We start from the raw sequence: 23,625 nt of genomic DNA on the forward strand, positions 1-23,625 counted from the left end.
ATCTGTAAAATGAGTTGAATTAAGTGGCTTCTAAAATCCTTAATAGCTCCAAACCTATGGTCTTATATAATTTTAAAATGATGAGTATATTAAAAAACTGTGTGTATTAACACATAGAGATAGTCATTCTAAATGAGCTCCTTAGATGCTCCTTATAAAATTCTTGCAAAAATACTTATTTAAGCAAATATGAGGCTGATGAAAAAATTTTAAAAAAGAATTATGCTTTCATTTGCAAAAAAGTTCTTTCTGGTAAGGAAATTTCCCATTATCAACTTTGAAAATTGCTTGAGAACACTGAACACTTGTTAGTTGCCCAGGATCACATAGTATATTGGGTCAAGTGGGAGGATTTGAGCCCAGATCTTTCAAACTTTGAGCCCAACACTGTTATCTACTATATATCATGGCTGCTTCCTGATTGAAAGTCACATCTTGATGACAAATGTTTCATTGAAAATGAATCTGTATAGGAGATAAATTATATGTTTTATAAATGTCAGATGTCCCTTGTGAGAATATATTTGTAGAGCAAAAATTCCATGCTCTTAAAATACAGGTAATTACAGAAAATCTACCCCAAAATAAGCTTTTAATGCAAGAAAAGTGTTTTCATATTTGATACAGATCTATAAAAACAAACAAAAGCAAAAACCAAAAATCTTTCCTCACAAACACTTGATTACAAATTTATAATATTTCTTTCCCCACAAAACAAAACACAATATTAAAACACTGGATATAACTGGTTACTAATTTTGTCAGCATAGGTACAAGATAGAAACAAACCTATATGTGCTTTTGGCTGAAGTTCGGTTATGTGAAATCCTTATAGATAACTGTCAAAAAAGCACTGTTGGGACATAAGCCTTATGAGCACATAATAACATAGCTTTTTAAAAAATACTAAAGCAAACTAAACATCAAGTAATTGTACAGACACTTTCATACACAATAGACTATGACAAAATTAAGCATACGGCATATAACTATAATGAATATTCTAAAAAAATTCAAAAAAAAAAAAAAACACACGCATTTCCTTGGCTGCACTGCATGATTAGTTTGCACATATGGCAATCCTGAAATAGCTTGATCATAGTAAATGCACCATTAATCTAAGCCAGCACCAAACCCTGGGAAACTTCAGGAGTTCCTTTCAAAGGAACAACATTTCAGCTGCCTAAAGTAACACAAATATGTAGAGCACCCTTTTAAAGAATGAGGTGTTGTGGGTAGCATATGTAGTTCCTTGAGGTTATTAAGAAGGAAACAGTACAATTTGGTCTGCAATGCTAATGGTATTACAAGTAGTCAAGGTATTTTGCTACAGGGGTTGTGCTTCATCTTCCATTAATGTGTCTGATGATATAGAACACATACACAGTGAGCTGTTCTAACTTCGATGCTCCTTTACAGAGTCTTATGTAATTCTCATATCTAAAAATTATTATAATTTTCATTCAGCTCTGCAAGGTTCTCTTTAAGACAGGCTGGATGACTGGGGGAAAAAGGAAACATCTCTTGAATCTACTGGATCTTTTTTTTTAATCACCTTTAAAATTAAATAGTTCAAATTTGTAAATTTAAAGAAAAACAAATGAGTTTCCCTTTTTTGCTTAGTCTGTTAATTTCTCCATATATTACTGCACTAAAATAAATATCTATACTTTTAAAATTAGGAACTATAGCAAAATACCTAACTTGTTACAGACTGCAAACAAGAAAAAAAAAGCTCACATTATTTTTATGCATTTAGTGACATATGCTATGTCTTGAATATTTAGGATGTTTTTTTTAAAATGTATTTTAGAGTGAAATTATATAAAAACACAGTAACCACGGTTCCTTTGTACCCAAATCTTTGGCCACAGCAGAGTTTAAAGTACATTTGGGGGCAGGGGCAAGTGGGAAGGGAGGGAAGAAGAACTAAAGGTCTATTTTTTCCTCTTAAAAAAAGTCACTGACACCTTATATAGCTTGTGGAAAGTAGATATGCTCAAGTGGATTAAATACATAAACTATTTAGTGATTATAAAGTGATTTGAGTACTGAATCAAGTCTATAAAGGCCTTAGTAGAGCTGAATATGCAGCTTCATTTTGAGAGCTTCACCAAGCTCCCCTAGGAGGTAGTTGTCCTCATTACTGTCTTCCAATTTCTTCATTTCTTTCTTCTTATACAGAGGAATGCTAGTGATTTCCAGTGTGTAAGTTCCAGGTACAGATTTTTTCTTGGCCATATGCAAGTAGGTTAACTCATCCTGTTGGTCAATTCGGAAGATGCTGTTGTCATTTCCCTGGGAGATGATATACTGAATGTGATTGTTGAGTGATTCAATGGCAGGCATACCTTCTAGAATATGCAACTTATTGCCAAGGCTGGAAAGATTGAATTTCATTTTTATTGGAGTGTCCATATCTACACTTTCTATATCCATCTTTTCAACCTGAAAAAAAGGAGATAATCTTCAGAAATAAGGGCTACAAAGCAATTATACAGAGCAAGAGAACTAAAGACTTTATTTGAAACTTCAATTTAATCAATCAAACCTTCTTACTCCTAGTTTCTTAGTTCTGAAGAAATCATTGTCAGCTGGGAGAACTGTTAATTCTATGAAAATTTCATAAACTATTCTGACTTTAATAGGTAATCATAGATTATAATACAATCTGCTTGCAATGAAAAGAATATACATATATAGTAAAATGTCCCATTGCCGGAGACCAGATCTACTAATGATGGATAGTCTAATTATAATTCTTATTCTTAGGATTATTTAGAGGGCTTTGGTGTATGGAGGATAATAAATACATCAGATCAAGACAAATTATTAATATTCTCTAGAACTCCAGAACATTCATTGGTTTAAAAAAAATCTGTCATCATACAGATAACTAAGTTCAGGAACAATGAAAGATCTGAAAAATCTGTACTGCAAATAGGGAATGATATTTTATGAATGGGTCTTTTAAAAGTAAGTATTTTGAGTCTAAGAGGAAAAATATTGCAGTATCATTGTTTTTCAGAGATTTTTCATTCCTAAAGCATGTGATGTTTCTAAGTCTAAAATTAATGTAATATTCCTTCTTACTACGGCACTTCCATCCTTCTAAAATTCTTCCTACTTCTATTACACCCTTTTTATTATATAAAACAATCTCTTTAACTGGAGAGGTGAAAGTTCAGCTTGAACTTTTTCATTCAGGGTTAATGAGTGTAATCAGGGAAATTGCAGTTTTTGCTTCCTATTAGTTCTGAATAGACTATTATCAATGAAGAATGCCTAGAACCGGGCTTCTCCCAGTGATATTTGTTCTCATTCTTTTCAGTGAGCCAGGTATGCTGGTTCAGGGATGAAAGATACAGGGTTTTTTTTTTTGTTTATTTTGTTTTGGTTTTTTAGGATAACACAACAAACCTTGGTTAGTCTCTTGGTGGACACAGCAAAGAGAAAAAGACTGCTTCAGAGTATTTGTCCTAAAAAAAGGAAAAACTGAATACTTAGTTGATCTTAAAGGGAGTGACTAACAATTAAATCTTTCTCCTTTGTTTTGGGGGAGGGGAAAGGGCTGGAAGAATTTTTTATGATCTATGCAAGTTTTGAGCATATGCTCCAGTCTTAAAGAAAAGGACAACTACTCTTAGAAGATAGTCAACACATGTGATAAATAAGATGACCCTGATATTAAATCAGGAAGGCCTAGTTGCTTCTTCTGATGTGTTTAGTGTAGATGACTGAAAGGAGATCCTAAGAGAAGCTTGGAGGCAGTCTTATGGGTTTGAGAAATAAGGAATTCTTGTGTCCTTCAGTCCTAGCTTACTGAAAACTAGAGGAGTGGTTCTCTAACTATACTTCTCAGAGAAGATGACCATAGACAGAAGGAAAAGCCCCAGGTCTTTACTTGGCTTGTCTGAGAATATGTATCTTATGGAAGTTGTTCAGACAGTACAGAGACTGTAGACCACCATAAAATTCTAATAAAGCAATGTCAATTTAATAGTTAAAAAGTTACTGCTGCTGTTTACTTAAGGAAAAATTTAAAAACACACTTAGGAAATGGAATAGGAAACAAATGTTTTGCTCAAAAGGAAGTACATAAAATACTTTTATACTTTCTTTTGAAGCAACTCTATATATCAGCCAAACCTAAGTTTTTGAAGTGATTCTTCTAAAGAGCTCCCAGCTAGAAAGTACAGGGGGAAAAAGTCCTGCCTCTTTCTTCAGGCACCAGACCTCTCTAAGACTGAATTCCATCGATGTTCTTGTTTCCAATATTGAGAGAAATCTCTTAAATAAGAAGCAAAAATGAGCATCCCAGATCCATGGGGCCAGGGGCATTTGTTATTATTGCTACAGAAAACTATCTAATGAATTGCAGAATTTTTTTTATTATAAAAGGATTTGTAATTAGAGATGTGAGAGAAATTTTATAAGCATTTGTTTCACAGGAAGAAGGTAAGTCTCACTTTTTTTTTTTCCTGAGGCAATTGGGGTTAAGTGACTTAGCTCAGGGTTACACAGCTAAGAAACGTTAAAGTGTCTTAGGCCAAATTTGAACTCAGATCCTCCTGATTTCAAGACTGGTCGTCTATCCACTGTGCCACCTAGCTGGCCCTGTCTCACTGTTTCTTAAGTGTCAATCTTCCTCTTTGCTCTGACAAGATTGTTTTTCTTTTTATAGATTAAGAATTAACTTAGAATGGGTATTTCAAAATATCCCTGGGAGAAGAAATCTGGTCCATTTAAATGAAAATTAGAGAGAAAGATCTAGTGGTTGAATTCACTCCCTTTAAGATCTCCTGAGTGGGTGACTCTTCTTAGTCTAGTGAACAATCTTTTGGAATTGATTATTCAATGAAATCTTTCAATTTGTTCTTTAGAACTCTCTTTTGTACTGTACTTGGAATTCTATTTTATACTGGATTTGGAAGAAGGGATTGTTTCATCTTTTCTAATTCAACAGTGCTTGATACATAGTAAATGCTTATTAATTGTTTTTTCATTCATTCTTTCATTCAATTACTACTAATAATGTTTTCAGATATATTGTGTGGTCAAAAATATCTGGATGAACCACTGTGTGCTATACTTTTATGAATAGTGAAATCCAAATGACTTCTTTACCTGTTTATGAACTGTCAATTCTAGTTTTTCCCAAGAGACACTATGTAATATTATGAACCAGGCAAGAAGGTGAGCTCAGCAACTTGAATCTCCCAATCCAAAATTTCTTCTAATTTTATAATGTAATGCTTAATTCCAGAGTCCTTGATGGAAGAGGATATGTGGGATTTAAATTTCACTTTTTCCAAGGGAATAGTTGTCTCAAGTGAACTCTAGGCTACAAGTTAAAAGTTGTCAGTTTGATTTGGAATTTCCTACACAGGTAATTCCCCAAACTGAGGAAATCACAGGTTTGGGCCTACCTCAAAAAAAAGAGTTCTAGCACTTAATTGGTCCAAGTTTAGTCAATAAAAACAGTGTTGCTAATTTAGAAGAAATCTAGAAAAGTACTTCTTTTAACACCATTATTAATATTTAAATCCTCCAGTAGATTATATTAAAATAATCATTTGTATGTTTTTTTGTATTGGCTCTTGGACTTTTACTTAGCACTGTAATTTAACTTCCAACTCATCGACTATGACAATTTAAGTATATTGAGCTCCACTTTAAAAGATAAAACACATTTATATATGTCATTTTCTCAAATAAATGAAATATTAACACTAACTAAAGTGAAATTCTAAGTAGTAAATTTACTTACCACAGTTGGTTCAACTTTGTTAATATTTCCGTTTTGTCTGCTTTCTTTCTTGGAGTAGCCATTTATTTTGCTTCCTTCAGGAGACAAAGTATTTTCTTCATCTGCCTGTGTATCCACTTCTAGATATTGGCCTTTGTTAAATCCCATTTCCGAGACGCAATGACTGTTGACAAAAATGATCATATAAATGATAATTTTAAACACATATTCTGATAACATCTGCCTAGATTTTCTTCCCAGCTTTCTCCCAGAAGATTGTTTGAAAAGAAACAGTTGTTTTTTTTCATGAAAACTGATGTTCTCACTTTTTACTATTCAATAACATTTTTGGGAAAAAATTTATTTGGATTGACTGAAAGCAATAAAGTATATGATATTACATTATGAACTTCTTTTATTTTCCTAAAATAGAAATATTTAAAAAGTTTATGCACATAGGGAAACTAAAGCTAGAGAATCACCTTCCAATGCAAGTGCTTTAAAAGGTCATACCATAGGAGTGCATTTATTTCTAGCTTGTTATTTATCCTAGTTTTAGGAATAATCACTGAATTCATACTTTAGTAACATAAATGAATCTCTATAATGAATGGTTATCATCATAGTATAAATCAAATCTTTAAATGTGATATGTTGACTGTTATAGAAAGAATTAATGAATTATATTTGAGGGACAAGGCCATAAAGCTATCAAATTGTAGAAAATAATACTTTATTTTTACTATATAATTTATTATTTTAATACTTTTATTAATAATTTGATATTTTTATTATTAATAACTCAACTGATATTCTAATATTAGTGGAACAATTGTGAGCTATCCAAAAAGAATCAGTACCCATGAGTATTAGAATTTGTAGGCAGCCAAGTAAGAGTGCAGAGGAAAAAAGGATATGGAGCTGTCATTTTTGAAGAACTGCCAAGTAGGCCAGTGTTGTCGACATGAAGGGGGCACAGAAAAGAGTAAAATATGAGTAGACTGGAAGGTAAGAAAAAAAAACAATTAATGAAGAGTTGATGGCCAAAGATAATTTATATTCAATCTTGGTGGAAGTAATTGGCGGGCCATCAAAGCTCATTGACCAGGGGATTGGTTTGACATGATCATATCTACTTTTTAGAAAAACAACTTGAGTGAAGATACAAGAATAAAAGGAAATCCTAAAAACAAACAAACAAAAAATAAACACAGAAGCTGGTTCTTTGAAGAGTATAACAAAATTGTTAAAAACTTTAGCTAGTCTGCTTAAAAACAAAGCAGAAAATAAAATCAATAAAATAGTAAATGAGCAGAGTGAAATCACAGTAAAAGCATAAGAAATTAAGAGAATAATCTTTATGTTCATTTGTTTGGAAACAAAACTGAGAACATCAAAAGAAAAAGAAGAATATAAATTATTCAAACTATCAACAAATTGAATAGAGCTTAAATAACCTAATCTCAGGAAAAGAAATAGATTTGCTCTAAAAAGACTACACTCTGCTCCTTGCCTCCAAAATAAAGCCCAACAACAACAACAACAACAACAACAACAACAACAAAACCCTTTGATCAAACTGATCCATAGAAGAAAGAATTCTTTCAGATTTTTAAAGAATAGTACCTATATTTCATGTATTATTCTCAAAGATGAGAAAGAACCCTACTAAAAGTATTTTATGAAACAAATTAGAGTCCTAATTCTTAAACTAGGTAAATATTTAAAGTACATCAGAAAAATATAGGCTGATATCATGAATGAATTTTCATACAAAAGCCTAACAAAAATATTGCTACAATTTATATAAGAAATTATTATTATCAAGAATAATTTACAGCAAACGTATGAGGTTGGGCCAATCTTAGGAAAATGAGTAAATTAATCATATTGAAATAATTCTGTATTTCCCACAATCCTATTTTACCCAAGTTATATTTTTCTCTCCTCTTTCACTTTTTCCATTCTCACCAACCTATTGCTTATGACCATAACTTCGTTCAATCTGTCCTCCCTATTTTTTAGCTCCCCCTTTCTTATCTTTAACTTCTGCTCTCTTTTCCATTAATTTCCCCTTTTCCTATCTCTTTCCCCTCTCCTACTACCTTTAAGGGTAAAACAAATTTCTAATAGCTTTTTAGTTGATTTTCTGGGATTTTCTAAGTATACCATCATATTATCTGCAAAGAGGATAATTTGATTTTCTCATTATCTACTCCAATTCTTTTAATCTCTTTTTCTTCTCTTATTGCTGAAGCTAGCATTTCTAATACAGTATTGAATAGTAATAGTCATAGTGGGGAACCTTGTTTCACCCCTGATCTTATTGGAAATGGTTCCAGTTTATCCTCATTACATATGATGCTTGCTGATGGTTTTGAATAGATGCTACTGTTTATTTTAAGGAGAAGTTCGTTTATTCCTATACTGTTATTGTTTTTAAATAGGTGTTGGATTTTGTCAAAAACATTTTCTGCATCTATTGAGATAATCACATGATTTTTGTTAGTTTGGTTATGGATATGGTCAATTACACTAATAGTTTTCCTAATTATTGAACCAGCACTGCATTCCTGGCATAAATACTACTTGTTCATGATATATTATCTTGTGGATAACTTTCTGTAAACTCTTTGCTAATATTTTATTTAAGATTTTTGTATCAATATTTGTTATTGGTCTATAATTTTCTTTCTCCTTTGTCATCCATCTGGTTTAGATATCAGTACCATGTCTGTGTCATAAAAGGAATTTGATAGTAGTCCTTTTCCTATTTTTTCAAATACTAGTATTGGAGTTCTTTTTCTAAAATGGATCTATATATGTAATTTATTTCCTCTTCTGTTAATCTGGGCAGTCTATATTTTTGTAAGTATTCCTCCATTTCGCTTAGGTTATCAATTTTATTGGCATAAAGTTGGGCAAAATAAGTCCTAATTATTGCTTTAATTTCCTCTTCATTTTTGAGACTAACAATTTGATTTTCTTCTTTCCTTTTTCTGATCAAATTAACTAAGAGTTTATCTATTTTGTTGTTTTTTTTTCACAAATAAATTAATTCAATAAATTTTTACTTTCAAATTTATTAATTTTATTAATTATAATTATAATAAATTAATTTCAATTTATTAAAAGAATCAATTAATGCTCCTTTTATTTTTAGAATTTCACTTTTAGTATTACATAGGGTTTTTTTTTTCTTTTTCTAGATTTTTTAATTGCAAGCCCAATTCATTGATCTTCTCTTTCTCTATTTTATGCAAGAGTAACTAGAGATATAAAATTTTCCCTTATTACTGCTTTGGCTACATCACACAAATTTTGCTATGGTGTCTCGTTGTCATTCTCTTGGATGAAATTATTGTGTCTATGATTTGCTATTTCATCCATTCATTCTTTAGGATGAGATTATTTAGCTTCCAATTACATTTTCCCCTGGCCTTATACTGAATGTAATTTTCTTTTGAGTGTAATTTTTAAATGTAATTTTTATTGCATCGTGATCTGAAAAAAAAAATGCATTTACTATTTCTGCCTTTCTGTTATTTGATTTTGAGAGGGTAAGACAAATTTCTATACTAAACTAAGCACATGTTATTCCCTTCTGGAGCCAAATCTGTTCAAACAGTGCTCATCCCCTCCCTTCTTTCTTTTAACTATAATAGATTTTTTTGTGATTCTTCATGTGGCATAATTTACCCTGTTTTAACTTCCCCTTTCCTCTTCTCTTAGAATGATCCCTTTCCCACCCCTTTCTTTATATCATCACATTTTTTATATCTTTATATATCTTTATATCTTTTTATATCCTTTTTGAACTCTTCCAAGAGACCTTTTGAACTGGAGACAGTTCATATCTCACTTTGAGACTTCATCTGTAGGCATTCTTCCTTTGCTGTCCTCTTCTGGATTTGTATTCTGGTCTTCCCTGTCTCCATAGTAATTCTCTTGGAACAGAGCTCTTTTTGCTTTTTTGCTCAGTTTTAAAGGTTGAGGTCTGCTCTTATGGCACAGGGGAGATTGTCCTGAGCTTCTTCTGAATAACTTCTCACAATGCTCTGGGGTTGGTTCTGCATGCTTCCCCACTGCACTGCCTGGCCATGCTGTTATGCTGGGGTTCAGGACCTCACAATTTGCCTTCTCTGTTTGTGTTGGAAGCCTCATAGCTGTTCTACTGATTTGACCTTCTGAACCAGGTCAGAGTAATCAATGCTGCTGTTTTGGGCTAGTGGCTTCCCACTAGATTCTCCATGCTTGGTCTCCTCCTACCCAATTAAGACAAACCTTCTTTCCTGAAGTCATTCCAAGATACTTTAAGCTGGAAAATTATTATACCCCAAATATTTGTGTTTGTCACTCCTAAAAATGTTCAGAGATCTGAATTTAGTGTTGATTCTGAAAGAAGTTAGAAAGAGCTCAGACAATGTCCTGTCTACTTTCTACCATCTTGGCCATTATGTTTCCTTGTTGTAAGAATTACGAACAGTCAACAGAATATTTTTTGTAGTCATATATTTTCTCAATATTTTTTATTGAATGAAATGATCACGTCATAATTCACTTTGGGAGTTAAGATGTATACATCTCAATTTAACCAAGAAATAGAATTAACTTGAATCTGTGAGCAAAATAGTAAATAAAAAGGATGACCATAACTTTAAAATGGGAATTCACAAATAAAAGTTAATTAAAAATAAATCCTTGAAAATTTTAAGTGAAATTTTAATTTTTAATAGAATCTAATGACTTCATGAGATATCAAGAAATAATAAAGCAAAGCCAAAAATGTCAAAAATTCAAAAAATCAAGAAAATTTGAAATGTATCACAAGAAAATCAAGTGATCTGAAAAACTGATCAAGGGGTACTTTAGAATCACTAAGTGATTCTAAAGATGACAACTACTAAAAGCCTAAATGTAATATGAGAAATTATTTAAAAATTACTCAGATATTTTTAAATGAAACTGAAGGTAAAGTAGAATTTGAAAGATTTTGTGGGTTACATATGGAAAGAAAATTTAAATTATCACTACCAAGAACAATAGCAAAATCCAGAGTTACCAGGTCTAGGAAAAAAAATAACCAAGAATAACATACTCAGTAAAACTGAATATAATCCTATAGGATGGGAAATAGACCTTTAATGAAATAAGAGGAATTCTAAACATTTCTAAGAAAAAGACTAGATCCAAGTAGCAAATTCAGCCTTTAAACATTAAATCTTTAAGTAGTCAAGAGAATCATAAAAAGATGAACATGAACAAATAATCATATAAAACAAAGTTAAACTATTTACCTTCTTAAATGGAGAGAGATATAGTTCCTCACAACTCAAAACAGTCATTTTTAAGGGTCAGAGAGAGTTCAATTAGACAAAAGGCCAGAAACTTACTGATATGTTTTGATAATCTTGATGAATGGAAGGGAAGAGGAATACACAGGGAGAGGAGGGAAAGAAAGAAAAAATGTAAGAAATTAATTTGAATTAAATGAAATTTTTAAAGAGGAATTTAGACAAAGAATGGTCAATAGGGGCAAGGAGTGGGACACTTCTTGTATCTTTTATCTGAACTGGTTGAAAGAAAGAAAGATACATAACTTAGTCTAGAAACCTCCTGTTTGGGAAACAGGAGGGAAGGAATTAAGGGAAGACAGAAATAAAGAGGAGAGATCAAAGGAAAAATTAATCAGAAGAAAAAAAACACCTTTAAAGATAGGATGGAGTGGACAAAGTACTTTTGGGAGCTAGATTGAGAAGTAGTGAATTACTGTTATAGTGTTCCCCATGTTAATCTTCTGACAACCACAAAATAATACTCCCAAACAGGTCCTGGAGTAGTGGAAACAGCAAGGAAGGGTTCTCTGTCTGTCTGTCTGTCTCTTTCAGTCTTTCTTGGGTGGGGAGGGAGGGACCATTCAGGAGAGGAAACTAAACCCTATCTTACTAAACCAGGACATCCTGAGACCCAGGATGACAGAGCAGGGGAACACCAGCAATAAGACCCCATATGTGCTTTAGCATAGCCAGGGAGTTCACAGACTCTAGCCATGCCAGATGACAGCACTACACAGCACAATCCCTTAGCTCAGCTCCAGACATTAGGGTACTTTGTGGGTCTCAGAATAATATCAGGCAAACAACAAATGCCTGCAACCACTGCTTTAAAAGAAAGTAGTTTAAAAAGGAGCAAAACCAAAAAATAATCTGGCCTTATAAAAATATTGTGTTCATGAGTAAGACCAAGACAAAAGCTTAGAAAAACAGGAAATGGTCTCAAGCACAGGAAGAGCTCATGAGATTCCAAAAAGAGCTTAAAATTATATTAGAGAAGTAGAAGGGAAAAATGGTCAAAGAAATGGTCTAAGAAAACTGCTTAAAATATAGAACTGGTCAAATGGAAAAGGAGATTTTAAAAATCCAGGAAAAAAAAAAACCATAAATAATACAATTTGCCAAATGGAAAAGAAAGAACAAAAATTAATTGAGGAAAACAACACCTGGGAAGCTTATGATTCTATATGATATCAAGGATCAATACAATATAAAGTAATACAATAAAAATGTAAGAAAATATAAAATAACTCATAGGAAAAATAAGTGCCTGAAAAATAGATCCAGGAAAGAAAATACCAGAATCACTAGACTCCATAAGATCTGGCATTTGCAACTTTAAAGGACTGGAAGTCATGTAACATGATATTCTGGAGGTCAAAGAAGCTTGGACTATATAAGCAAGAATCATTTACTCAGCAAAATTAAGCATAATACATTAAACTTTCATAGGAAAAAACCTACAATTGTAGCTGTATTGACCTACAATATCAAGACACAAGCATAAACAGATAAAAAGGAAAAGAAAACAAGGGATTCAGTGGAACAAAACTATATACATCCCTACATGGGAAGATAATATTATTAACACTTAAAAATCGTATCACAAATTGTATAGCTAAAATGAATTTATAGAGAGGGTAAATAAAAAAATAAAGGATGAGAAAGAAAAGTACATTGGGTGCAAAAGAAAGGTACACACACATGAAGAGGTACTAAAGATCTATTTCAGTGTAGGGGAAAAATGGGGGTGGGTGATGAGCATCATTTGAGTCAAGGAGGGAATAATTAATTTACACAATAAGCTGAATATGGAAATCTGTCTTACCCAAACTGGAAAATGGAGGGGAGGAGATTAAATAAAGAGATGTTATGGGCCTGACAAAATAGAGGGTAGACTAGAAGTAGTAGACAAAAGCAAAATAAGGAGGGAAAGGCTGAAATTAGGGAGGAAAAAAAAAAACAGGAGGAATGATAAGATGCAGGGAATACAAGGTATTGTATATAATTATGAATATGAATGGAATTAATTCTGCTATCAGAATCAGATAGTAGAGTGGATCAAAAAATAGAATCCTACAATTGACATTTTTACAAGAAACACACTAAAAGCAGAGATCTACACACTGGATAAGGTAAGGAAGTGCAGCAGAATTTATGTTTCAGCTGTGATTTAAAAAAAAAAAAGAACAAGAAAAAGCAGGGGTATCTCTTCTGATCTTAGACAAAGTAAAAGCAAAAATAGACCTAATTGAAAGAAAGGAGCCTAATTAAAGGAAGGAAACTAAATCTTGCTAAAAGGTACCATAGACAATAAAGCAATATCAATACTAAACATATTTGTACCAAGTAGTATAACAACTAAATTCTTAAAGGAAAAGTTAAGTGAGAAACAGGAAGAATAGACAACAAAACCATACTACTGGGGGACTTCAACTGTCCCCTCTCAGAACTTGATAAATCCAACTAGAAAATAAACATTAATAAGGTAAATAGAATATTTAAAAAGTTAGATATGACAACTATGGAAAAAACTGAATGAGAATAGAAAGGAATATGCCTTTTTCTCAACAGCACATGGCATCTACAGAAATAATAGACCATGTAATAGGATATGACATTCTCAAAATCAAATGCAAAAAGACAAAAATTAAAATTACATTCAAAAAAGGGCACTGAAAAGACATGTTTAAAACTAATTGGAAAGTAAATAATCTAATCCAAAAAATTGAGTGATTCAAATCATAGAAACAATTTCATCAAAGAAAATTGCAACAATGAGACAAAATACCAAAATTTGTGGGAGACAGCCAAACTACGTAGGGGAAAACTTATTTTGCTTAACTATATGCCAATAAATCTGACAATCTGAGTAAAATTGATGAGTATTTATGAAAATATAAATTATCTAGATGAACAGATCAGGAAATAGAAACCCTAAATAAATCCATCTTCGAAAAGAAATTGAATGAGCTATTAATGAACTCCATAGGAAAATATCCCCAGGTTCAACTGTATTCACAAGTGAATTTTACCAAACATTTAAAGAACTATTAATTCTAACACTATGTAAACTATTTGGAAAAGTAGGCAAAATAAGGAGGTCTACCAAACTTCTTTTAAGACACAAATATAGTGCTGATACCTAAACTTGGAAGAACTAAAACAGAGAAAGAATATTATATACTAACTTCCCTAATCACTATTGAAGCAAAAATTTTGAGCAAAAGAGTTATACACTATTACCAAGTGGGATTTATACCAGGAAGGTTTGGTTCTTTCAATATTAAGAAAACTATAAACATAATTGGCTATTATTTATAATATGTTACAACAAAATCAACAGAACTATGATAATTTCTGTAGATGCTGAAAAATATGCTGACAAAGTTTAGCAATCTTTCATATTAAAAACACTAGAAAGAATAGAAATCAAAGAAGCATTCCTTAAAATGACTAGTATCAAATTAGTAATTTTAACCATAAATGTGAATGGGATGAACTCTCCCATAAAGCTGAGGCGGATAGCAGATTGGATCAAAAGCCAGAACCCTACAATATGTTGTTTACAGGAAACACATTTAAAGCAGGAAGATACATACAGAGTAAAGGTAAAAGGCTGGAGTAGAATCTATTATGCTTCAAGTGAAGTCAAAAAAGCAGGAGTAGCCATCCTTATCTCAGATCAAGCAAAAGCAAAAATTGGTCTAATTAATAGAGATAAGGAAGGAAACTATATCTTGCTAAAGGATAGCAAGGATAGACAATGAAGCAATATCAATACTAAACATATATGCACCAAGTGGTATAGCATCTAACTTCTTAAAGGAGAAGTTAAGAGAGTTGCAAGAAGAACTAGAGAGCAAGAAGAAATAGTGGGAGATCTCAACCTTGCACTCTCAGAATTAGATAAATCAAACCACAAAACAAATAAGAAATTAAAGAGGTAATAGAACATTAGAAAAATTCATCTGGAGAAACAAAGATCATGAATAACAACAGAATCAAAGAATGGAAAGTAGATAGAGTCTATTGATTTTAAACTATCCTACAAAGCTATAATCACTATGATAAGGCTATGCAGAATACATTATACAAAAATATTTGACTGGATGAATCAAAAGTTAAAAATTAAAACTGTTGGGAGAAACAGTCTTATACAAATGATATCACTCTGATGGCAGAAAGGAAAAGGAATTGGGAAATATTTTGATCAGTGTGGAAGAAAAGATTATAAATGCTAAAAAAATAAATAAAAATAAAAAAATAAAGTTAAAACTTAACATTAAAAAACCAAAGATCTGTTCCTATCACTTCCTGGCACACCAAGGGAAAGGAAATTGAAGTAGTACCACTTTTTGTAGTCTTAGGCTTTAAGGTCAATCACTACTGACAGCAACTGCAACCATGAAATTAAAAATATAATTTATTCCTTGGAATAAAAGCTATGGAAAATCTATGGCAAATGGCCAGCATACTGAGATGTAGAGATCTCACCTTTCTGACAAAGCTATGATTTTTCCAGTAGCTGTGAGAGTTAGACTATAAGGAAAACTGAGTCCTGCAAAAAAATTAATGCTTTGAATTGTGGTGAATTGAGAATTTTGAGAGTCAGAGAGATCAAATCAGTCAATACTTAAAAGAAATTAGTTCAGACTATTCACTGGCTTTCCAAGAATTGGAAATGATGGGGTGCCCATCAATTTGGGGAACAGCTGAGCATGTTATGATATGTGAATGTGAAGGGATACTACTTTGTTGTAGGAAATGATGAATGAGGTGGTTAAAAAAAAACAGTCTTGTTTATACTGATGCAAGGTAAAGTGAACAGAACCAGAACAATTTATGCTGTATCATTATAAAGGAAATCAATTTTGAACTCTAAACTACATAATAAGCAAATAAATAGAAAATTAATACATACTTCCCCCCCCCTTTTTTAACATGGCTAATGAGGGAATTTGTATAGCATGTGTGTGTGTGTGTGTGTGTGTGTGTGTGTCTGTATGTTTCATACGCTTCGTTTTGATCACTGAATGGGAGGAAGGTAGTAGAGAAGGGAGAAGATATTTTCACTTAGAAGTGAAAATACATAATTTTTAAAAGAAAGGTAGACAACTAAATAGAGGATGGATGACACTGAGAAAGAATAGAAGAGACAGTTGATGTGATCGAATTAGAGCTTTAGAAAGATTAAAGCTGGAAATATAAATTTGGGGAGCATGTACATACATAGCTACAATTGAACCTATGAGAAATGATGACTTTACCAAGCAAGATAGATAGAATAGATTTAAAAGAAGGGTCCCTAGAATGTAGTAGATTACCTATTTATTACATGGATAAAGAACAAAGATACCAAAAAGAAATAAATCTAAGTATTAGGAAAGATTTGCTCATGACAATCTTTATTTAGGAAGAAAAAAATCATCATAACATGAAATGGTGCAAGGAGGATAAAAATTAAGAAAAAGTCATTAGATTTGGCAATTAAGAAATCACTGGTTATTTTAGAGTGAACATAATTGAATGATAGTGCCAGAAATAAAATTGTAGGGGATTTAGAATTGAAAGATACTAATTGTAATGGCTTTCTCAAGAAGTTTAGTATTAAAGGGAGGATTATCATACCATCTTCCCTTTAGCACAAAGAATGGTGCAATGAGAAGGGGAGAAAGATGATTAGAAGATCAATGTCAGTACAAGAAAACAAGTGATTTGAGTATAGAGGAGAGCATAAAGTTGAACTGGATCACTAACAATGAAAAGTGCACATCAAGGTGATGTTCTGGGAACAAACTGAAGGGCACTACAATGAAGGTCATGATGTAGATGAAAAGCTTAGAGATCATTTAAGAGGAAGAAAAGATAGACTAATAGAAGATTGTTTTAATCACATAATAGAATTTCTGAGTTCACAAATACCAAGTGAAACACTCATGACTGATGTCAAGATCAAGGTTTTTAATTATCTCTGGGATAGCTGAGATAAAGTGAAAATGTTGATCAAGGGAATTACATTGAGTGAGGACTTGGGAAATAAGGATAGCTGTAAAAACAATGATATATGTTGAAATCCTCTACTATAAGATCTTAAGTTGAGGAGGAAAGACTGAATCAATATTTGACTACATTGAAGAAGGAAGGAAAGTATCTTAAGAGGGCAATAATGCATAGATTTACAACTACAAGGATTTGGATTGGGTGACAAATCTGGATAATGTGCACCTCAAAGGACTTTTATTTTGCTTAATGAAGATAGAGTGTATGAAAGTAAAAAAGGGGAGTTGGGGATTTGCTCATTCCCCCCACAACTACTAATAATTTGGGAATGAGAGTATGACAACAGAATCATAAGTATAAAATAGGTTTTCGTTCAGTTATTTCTGACTTTTCATGACTCTATGAAATTTTTGGCAAAGAAATAATAGTAGTTCATCACTTCATTTTACAGATGAGTAAATTGAGGCAAACATGATTATATGACTTGTCTAAGGTCACACAGCTACTAAGTATCTGGGGCCAGATTTAAACTCAGGAAAATGAGTCTTTTTCTTCTCCAGGTCCTGCACTCTATACATTGTAACATCTATGCAACTATGAAATGGATCATAACAGTACATTCTAGTAATAACCATTATTATGGAGTAGTGAGGTGTCATCAGGAGTGAGCAAGCTCTCAGTGAAGGACAGAGATGAAGAGAAATGAGTGGAGACACACCTTTTGAGGTGTATAGGTCATCTCTTGAAACCTGGGGGTGGGTGCCATTATTCAGTGAAACCCAGATATCTTTTCTTTATGTGCAGCTTAGAAATTATTAATATTTGGCATGGCTTCACCTATTAAAAATTATTTTCAAGTCTATGTGTACGCATCAAAATTATATCTGGGAGATTCTGAGTTCAGTCTGTGAACATATTTTGCTGAATTTGCCAGGACATTTTTGAATCTGTATTTGTAGTATATGAACTTGTCATTTGTTAGAACATGTAGGTCTCAGGTCCTTTTCTTGCTAGATATTTGGAAGATGATAAGTCTTTATGGCCTACAATAATTTTTTTATGATTTGTACCATGACTTGTATAAATCTATATTGATCACTAAATCCTAGCTGCTTAAAATAATCAACCTTTTTTTTGTTTTGTTTTGTTTTGGTGGCAAAGACCTGATTCTAAACTACCATCATAAACGTTTTCATTTCCACTTAACTCTCCATGACTTAGTTGTTTTCTGACATCTTGGCAATTTCCCCTTGGCTCTTAGCTTATGAACTTCATCTGAAGGTAAATCATATTTGATACATTTTATCAGTCTTTACTATTTCTTGATATAAAGTGGTGTTTGTTTTTTCCAAAAGTATTTCTAGATTTTTGACCTATTAAGTATGTCTCTAAGAATAGAAAATTTTTTTTTCCTCCTTTCTGAGGAGAAAATGCTATTCTTTCTAGTTGCCTTAGAGTGATTAGATCACTTTTCATTAATGTTGTGAGTTTTTTGTTAGTATGCTTTCCAAATCTATTATGATTCATTTTATCCTGCTTAAAGTATATGTTAAAGACTGATATTGAGGTATTAATTGCTTTATATGTTCTCCTTCAATTTTGATTTTAAGATGTAAGTATAAATATGTGCAGCTACTGCCTTCTGTTTGATGTCTGTTTCAAATATGGTTTGTCTCAAAGGTTCAAAATTTCTTAAATTAGCATTTTTTTTCTGTTGGTTCAATGTAACCCGAGTTAAGTTTGTAGCTTTCAATCTCTCTTTTTTCTTAGAGTTCATTAAGAATTCAACACTTATCAAGTAATTCAGAAGATGAAAAAATATATTATTGGTGCAGTCGTATAGCTTGATACTACCAATGTAAATCAAGTGATTAATAAGGTGTTTTGATCTGACTCTGTTTAATGTAGAAGCTATACTTAATTCTATTTGGGAGAGATAATTAATTTTAGCCTAGGCAAAATCATAATTGTTTAAATTGCCTGCCTGAAAAAGGTTATATTTTACATCAATTGCTCATATTTTTGTGTTGGTGGCACATTTTAAATTGAAAAATTTTCAGGAGGACATCAGTTTAAATTTGCATGGGTTATCTGGGTTAACTTTATATATTTGCAGTGCACCCTTAGACATGAGTATGAAACTGAGTTAAAAGTTTTGTGGTACCTATTAAGGCAATATTAACTTTTGGGCAGTTCTTTCAACAATTACCAAACCAATATACCATTCTTTGTAACCCTGGAACTTTCTGACACAACTTTTTTGATGCTCAGTTAAGATATTTTCTTTCCAATTGTTTATAATTAATTTTGTGAATTTATATATTTATATACAAAGCTGTGTATACTTTATATACAAACATATTTCATCCTATGTTTATTAGAATTACTGGTGTTTTCATCTTTAGTTAAAAACAAAAAGAGATGAGACTTCCCATTAAGAAAGGCATGTGTCTAAGAGGAAGTTGGTAAAAGCTTTGCTAGCCATTTTTAAACCACTCAAATTTTTCAGGCAAAAATCATTCATCTTATCTGATATCTCACCATTTTTACAATATCTTAGAGGCCAGGACTTCAGTTAAACTCCCTTGATATAATTATTTGTTGTTTATGATATTAATAATACATAGAATTTCTATTTTTCATGATCCAATTTGCCTGCATATTGTCTTGTTATCGCATAGAGCAGAATTTTCAACATCCTTTTTCAGGTATTTCTTCTTATTTTTATTTAGGCCTCTGCTGTAAAGTTTATTTAGGTTGAATTATTTTTTTTTTTGTCGTCAGTGTTTCTCTGCCTTCTGATATAATTAATATTTGATTTTCTTTGTTTATGGAAAAAAATTAAGATTTTTCAGATATATTTTTATTTTCTGGATTTCTTTTCAAAGGGATCTATTTTGTTGCTTTAAAATGGATGATATGGCTTTCAAATTTTCTATTGCATATACTAGATACTACGTAATCTTACAATGCCTTTCTACAGATATTCATAACTCTCTCAAAGTGCTTCTCATAGTCTTTCATGACAAGATGATCATCATGACAGTTTCAAGAAGCCCAGCTTGCAACCCATATGCTGTCCCATTTATGCTTTAAATCTAAAGGAGTTTCAACCTAAACATTGGTGTTGTCTAGCATTTCGAGATTTCTTCCAGATTTCGTGGTTATTATAGAAATCTTAGGACACAGAGTCCTTACTTGGCAACAATCTTACTCTGCCATTCTTGACACCCTCCCTTGTCCATCCTTCACTATTAGAATAACTTTTTCACATATTAGGTAATGAGTCTTTTTGGTATACATATAAAACAATACAATATTCTTAATGTTGTTGATGGGATTGTCTCACCCTTGTCTGACTCTGTAATGCCCAGGTGTGCAGCCACAAAGATAACCACCTTCCATGTTGGAACAACCATAATTGCATGAGTTGTTTGCTGATGAATACTCATTCACATCACAATATTCACTGGAAAATTGGTCAAAAGAGAATCCGCATGGACAAGTACACTTGTCACTTCCAAAAGTATTGTAGGAGGAGGCAGAGCCACAAGCATTTGGATTGGTGCACTCATTCTCATCTATTTGAAAAACAGAGGACTATTATTCAGGAACATATAAGGTAGAACTATTAACTCCCAAAACTTTAAATTTTAAAAGAATGGGAGATTTTTATTCCATGTATTTCTAAGTCCATGAGGACTTTAGAAGTTGAAAAACTATGTCAATGTGATTGACATGAATACTCTTTATATTTAGTTTCTCATTTACAAATTATGCTAACATCCCTCTGAAAGAATTCGAGATTTACCTATTCAATAATTCCTCTTAAAATATAATTATTTCAGTTATTCTTTTCTCTTTGACAGAAGTATTCTTAACCTTCACTCTGTAGGGAGAAATAATGTAAGTGTTTTAAAGAAACTGAAGAGAAATTTTTATAACCATTTTCTTAATATTGCTTTGCCTACTTAAAGATCAGCAGAACATAAAGTGTATCTTTCTTAGGCTCATGAAAACATTAATGTACAATTATTTACTACTAACATCATAATAATGATGAATTAAATGGAAAGGGAGTTATTTTATATTTTTGACCTGTCTTTAAGACCACGACTACTTTTGGCTTTGGGTACTATGATTTTCTATTTAATTATAAAGAATATACAAATATATTTTGCATGCTTCTGGAAAGTATTATAATTAAAGTTTTCTCCTGGGAAAAATTTACATTTAGCTTCATGAATTTTTTGTAATTTTTAAGTATTTATGATGGATGATAAAATGTTTATTATATATTATTTGTACAGATTATTTTTCTTCTGCTACAAGTGGCCTATTTGCAGCTAGTCATTGGGAGCATTGTTATTTATAGAAGCACAAAAAAATTTTTGGAATATTTCCATTGTAACTAAATCTTCATTTGAATAAGTGTCTTAGGATATGGAAGGAAAGAGGCAACAAAGTTCCTATAAATAAAGGATATAGTTAATAAGAGTAAATACCATTTGCTAAACAATTCTATATAGGAAAAGAAATTCAGAAGATAAAAAACAAATACCTACAGCCTATAAAATAGTATTTCACTGCATTTAAGATTTATTTTTTAAATTTTAAGAAACTATGCTGAACAGAAATACATTTGATATTATATTTAATGGATATAGTACTGGGTTTACTCAAAATACATTTTCTACTAGTGTAACTTTACCATGCTATAAGATCTTATATCTGAATTCAGCATCTTTTCTAATTTGGAATCTTCATCAGATACAGTGCAACAAAAATAAACTATGGGGATAAGCAAAGCTAGAAATTTCGTCAAAAATATTTAAGCAGGAGGTTAAATTATCATGTCAAGAAATTGATTGTGTTAATTAGCTTTAAACATTCCACTTTTGGAAAGTACTTGATAAATTTTACAAGGAAACATTTAAGTATTTTTATTAAAATGTTGTGTTATGAACTCTTCATTTATATATTCTTCCACATCATTATATAGAATAGAAATAGAACTTTTAAAAGACACATGAGGGCATAGACTCACATCTCTCCTATCCGACACATGCTTTTGTTCGGCATATGGTTATTGTCAAGTCAAATCCAAAGCTCTACTGACATTTCTTAAAGAGTCACAGAATCAAGTGTAAATGGCTAACAAAGTAAAAATTTCACATGAAATAAGGTACTTCTTCCTTTTAAATCAACATGAAAGTGAATGAGACCATTTATAGTAACTTTTATGAGTAAAAATGTATACAAATTCTGAAAATTAGGGGAAATTATTAATTCTTTAACACTTTTAAAAATTCTTAATGTCAACACCTATAAACATTGTTAATTTTTTGCAATATTATGGCATGATAAAATACAATTCTAGATCTGAAATTCAGTTTTATTATTATTTGATTAGTTTTCCCTAATAATGTTCACAAACTATTTGAAGAACAGATATTATGTCATCTTTTTCTTCAATCTCTTTTTAAAAATTCTTATACAGCATTTGACATGAGAACCAAGATTAAAAATCAGGGATTTTTGTTTGGGGGGGTTCTCCTATCACTTTGATTTCCATATTTTTATTTCCTTTGCTAGAAATCACCTATATCATGCCCCTTAAGTGTTGGAGAACCCTGACATTCTGTCATCAACTGTTTTCTCTTTCTAAGTTTTTCTTTTTTTGTGGCTATATTGGCTCACAAATTCATTTAATCATTTTTCTGTAGGTAACAACAGAATCTAGACTTAGTATTCCTAGGAGCTCTAGTTATGTATTTCCAAGCATCTAATGAACATAATGTTTCATAACCATCTCAAATTCAATATGTTGCAAAGATAATTTTTCTGAAAAATTATGAACTTTCCTATTTCCATTTTCCTTGTCTTTTAACTTTTACTATACATCACCTAGCAAATTTTATTGTTTGTACCTCCACATATTCATAAGCCTTATTTAAATCAGAGGGAATTAGCTCTAGATCAGGCCCTTCTATTTGCTTGTAGATTGTTGCAAAAACCTCCCAATTGGTCTCCCAGCCTCAAAAGCCTTTCTACTGTAATCTATCATTTACCTAGTGACTAAAGTGATATTATGACATTGTCCATTCAACAAACTCTTGTGGCTTCCCTACTGCATTAATAAATGAATATTAAATAACTCTACCTTTTAATATCCATTATCACCTGACCCAACTTTATTATACATTACTACAACTTCCACATTCTATGTCTTGCTCAATTGGTCGTCTTCTCTATCAATACCAATTAATACTACTCACATTTATACCTTTCTTTGTGGTCTCATTAAAAAAGAGACAGATAGACAGAAACAGGGACAATAACAGAGAGAAAGAGAGACAGACACACAGAGACAGAGAAAAAGAGAGAGAACAAGCACCTGTCTTTTAATCTGAAACAATTGTGTATGATTAACTTTAAATCAGTGTGATTTATTATTTTAGTAATTATTTATAAAAATAATATTGTCAACCTAAAATTATTATGTTTGAATTATACTATTATATATGTATATATAATTAT

General features: G+C 31.6%; 1 protein-coding gene across 6 annotated transcripts in view; it reads right to left on the reverse strand.

The window, feature by feature from the left end:
- Positions 1-673: 673 nt before the first annotated feature.
- The window catches only part of LOC100923239 (fibrillin-2-like), a 117,817-nt gene continuing 94,865 nt past the window's right edge, over positions 674-23,625 (reverse strand). For 4 of the 6 annotated variants that reach the window (XM_031968608.1, XM_031968613.1, XM_031968605.1 and 1 more), the window contains 3 exons: positions 20,435-20,666; positions 5,771-5,933; positions 674-2,448 (listed from right to left, as the gene is read on the reverse strand). In XM_031968608.1, the coding sequence (XP_031824468.1) occupies positions 2,074-2,448; positions 5,771-5,933; positions 20,435-20,666 (770 nt within the window). In that variant the 3' untranslated portion in view covers positions 674-2,073. Of the gene's footprint in view, positions 2,449-5,770; positions 5,934-20,434; positions 20,667-20,896; positions 20,975-23,625 lie in introns of those variants that run through there. The other 2 variants (XR_004234188.1, XR_004234189.1) reach the window with 2 other exon arrangements.

The sequence above is a fragment of the Sarcophilus harrisii genome, chromosome 1 (assembly GCF_902635505.1).
Source record: "Sarcophilus harrisii chromosome 1, mSarHar1.11, whole genome shotgun sequence".
Taxonomy (NCBI): Eukaryota; Metazoa; Chordata; class Mammalia; order Dasyuromorphia; family Dasyuridae; genus Sarcophilus; species Sarcophilus harrisii.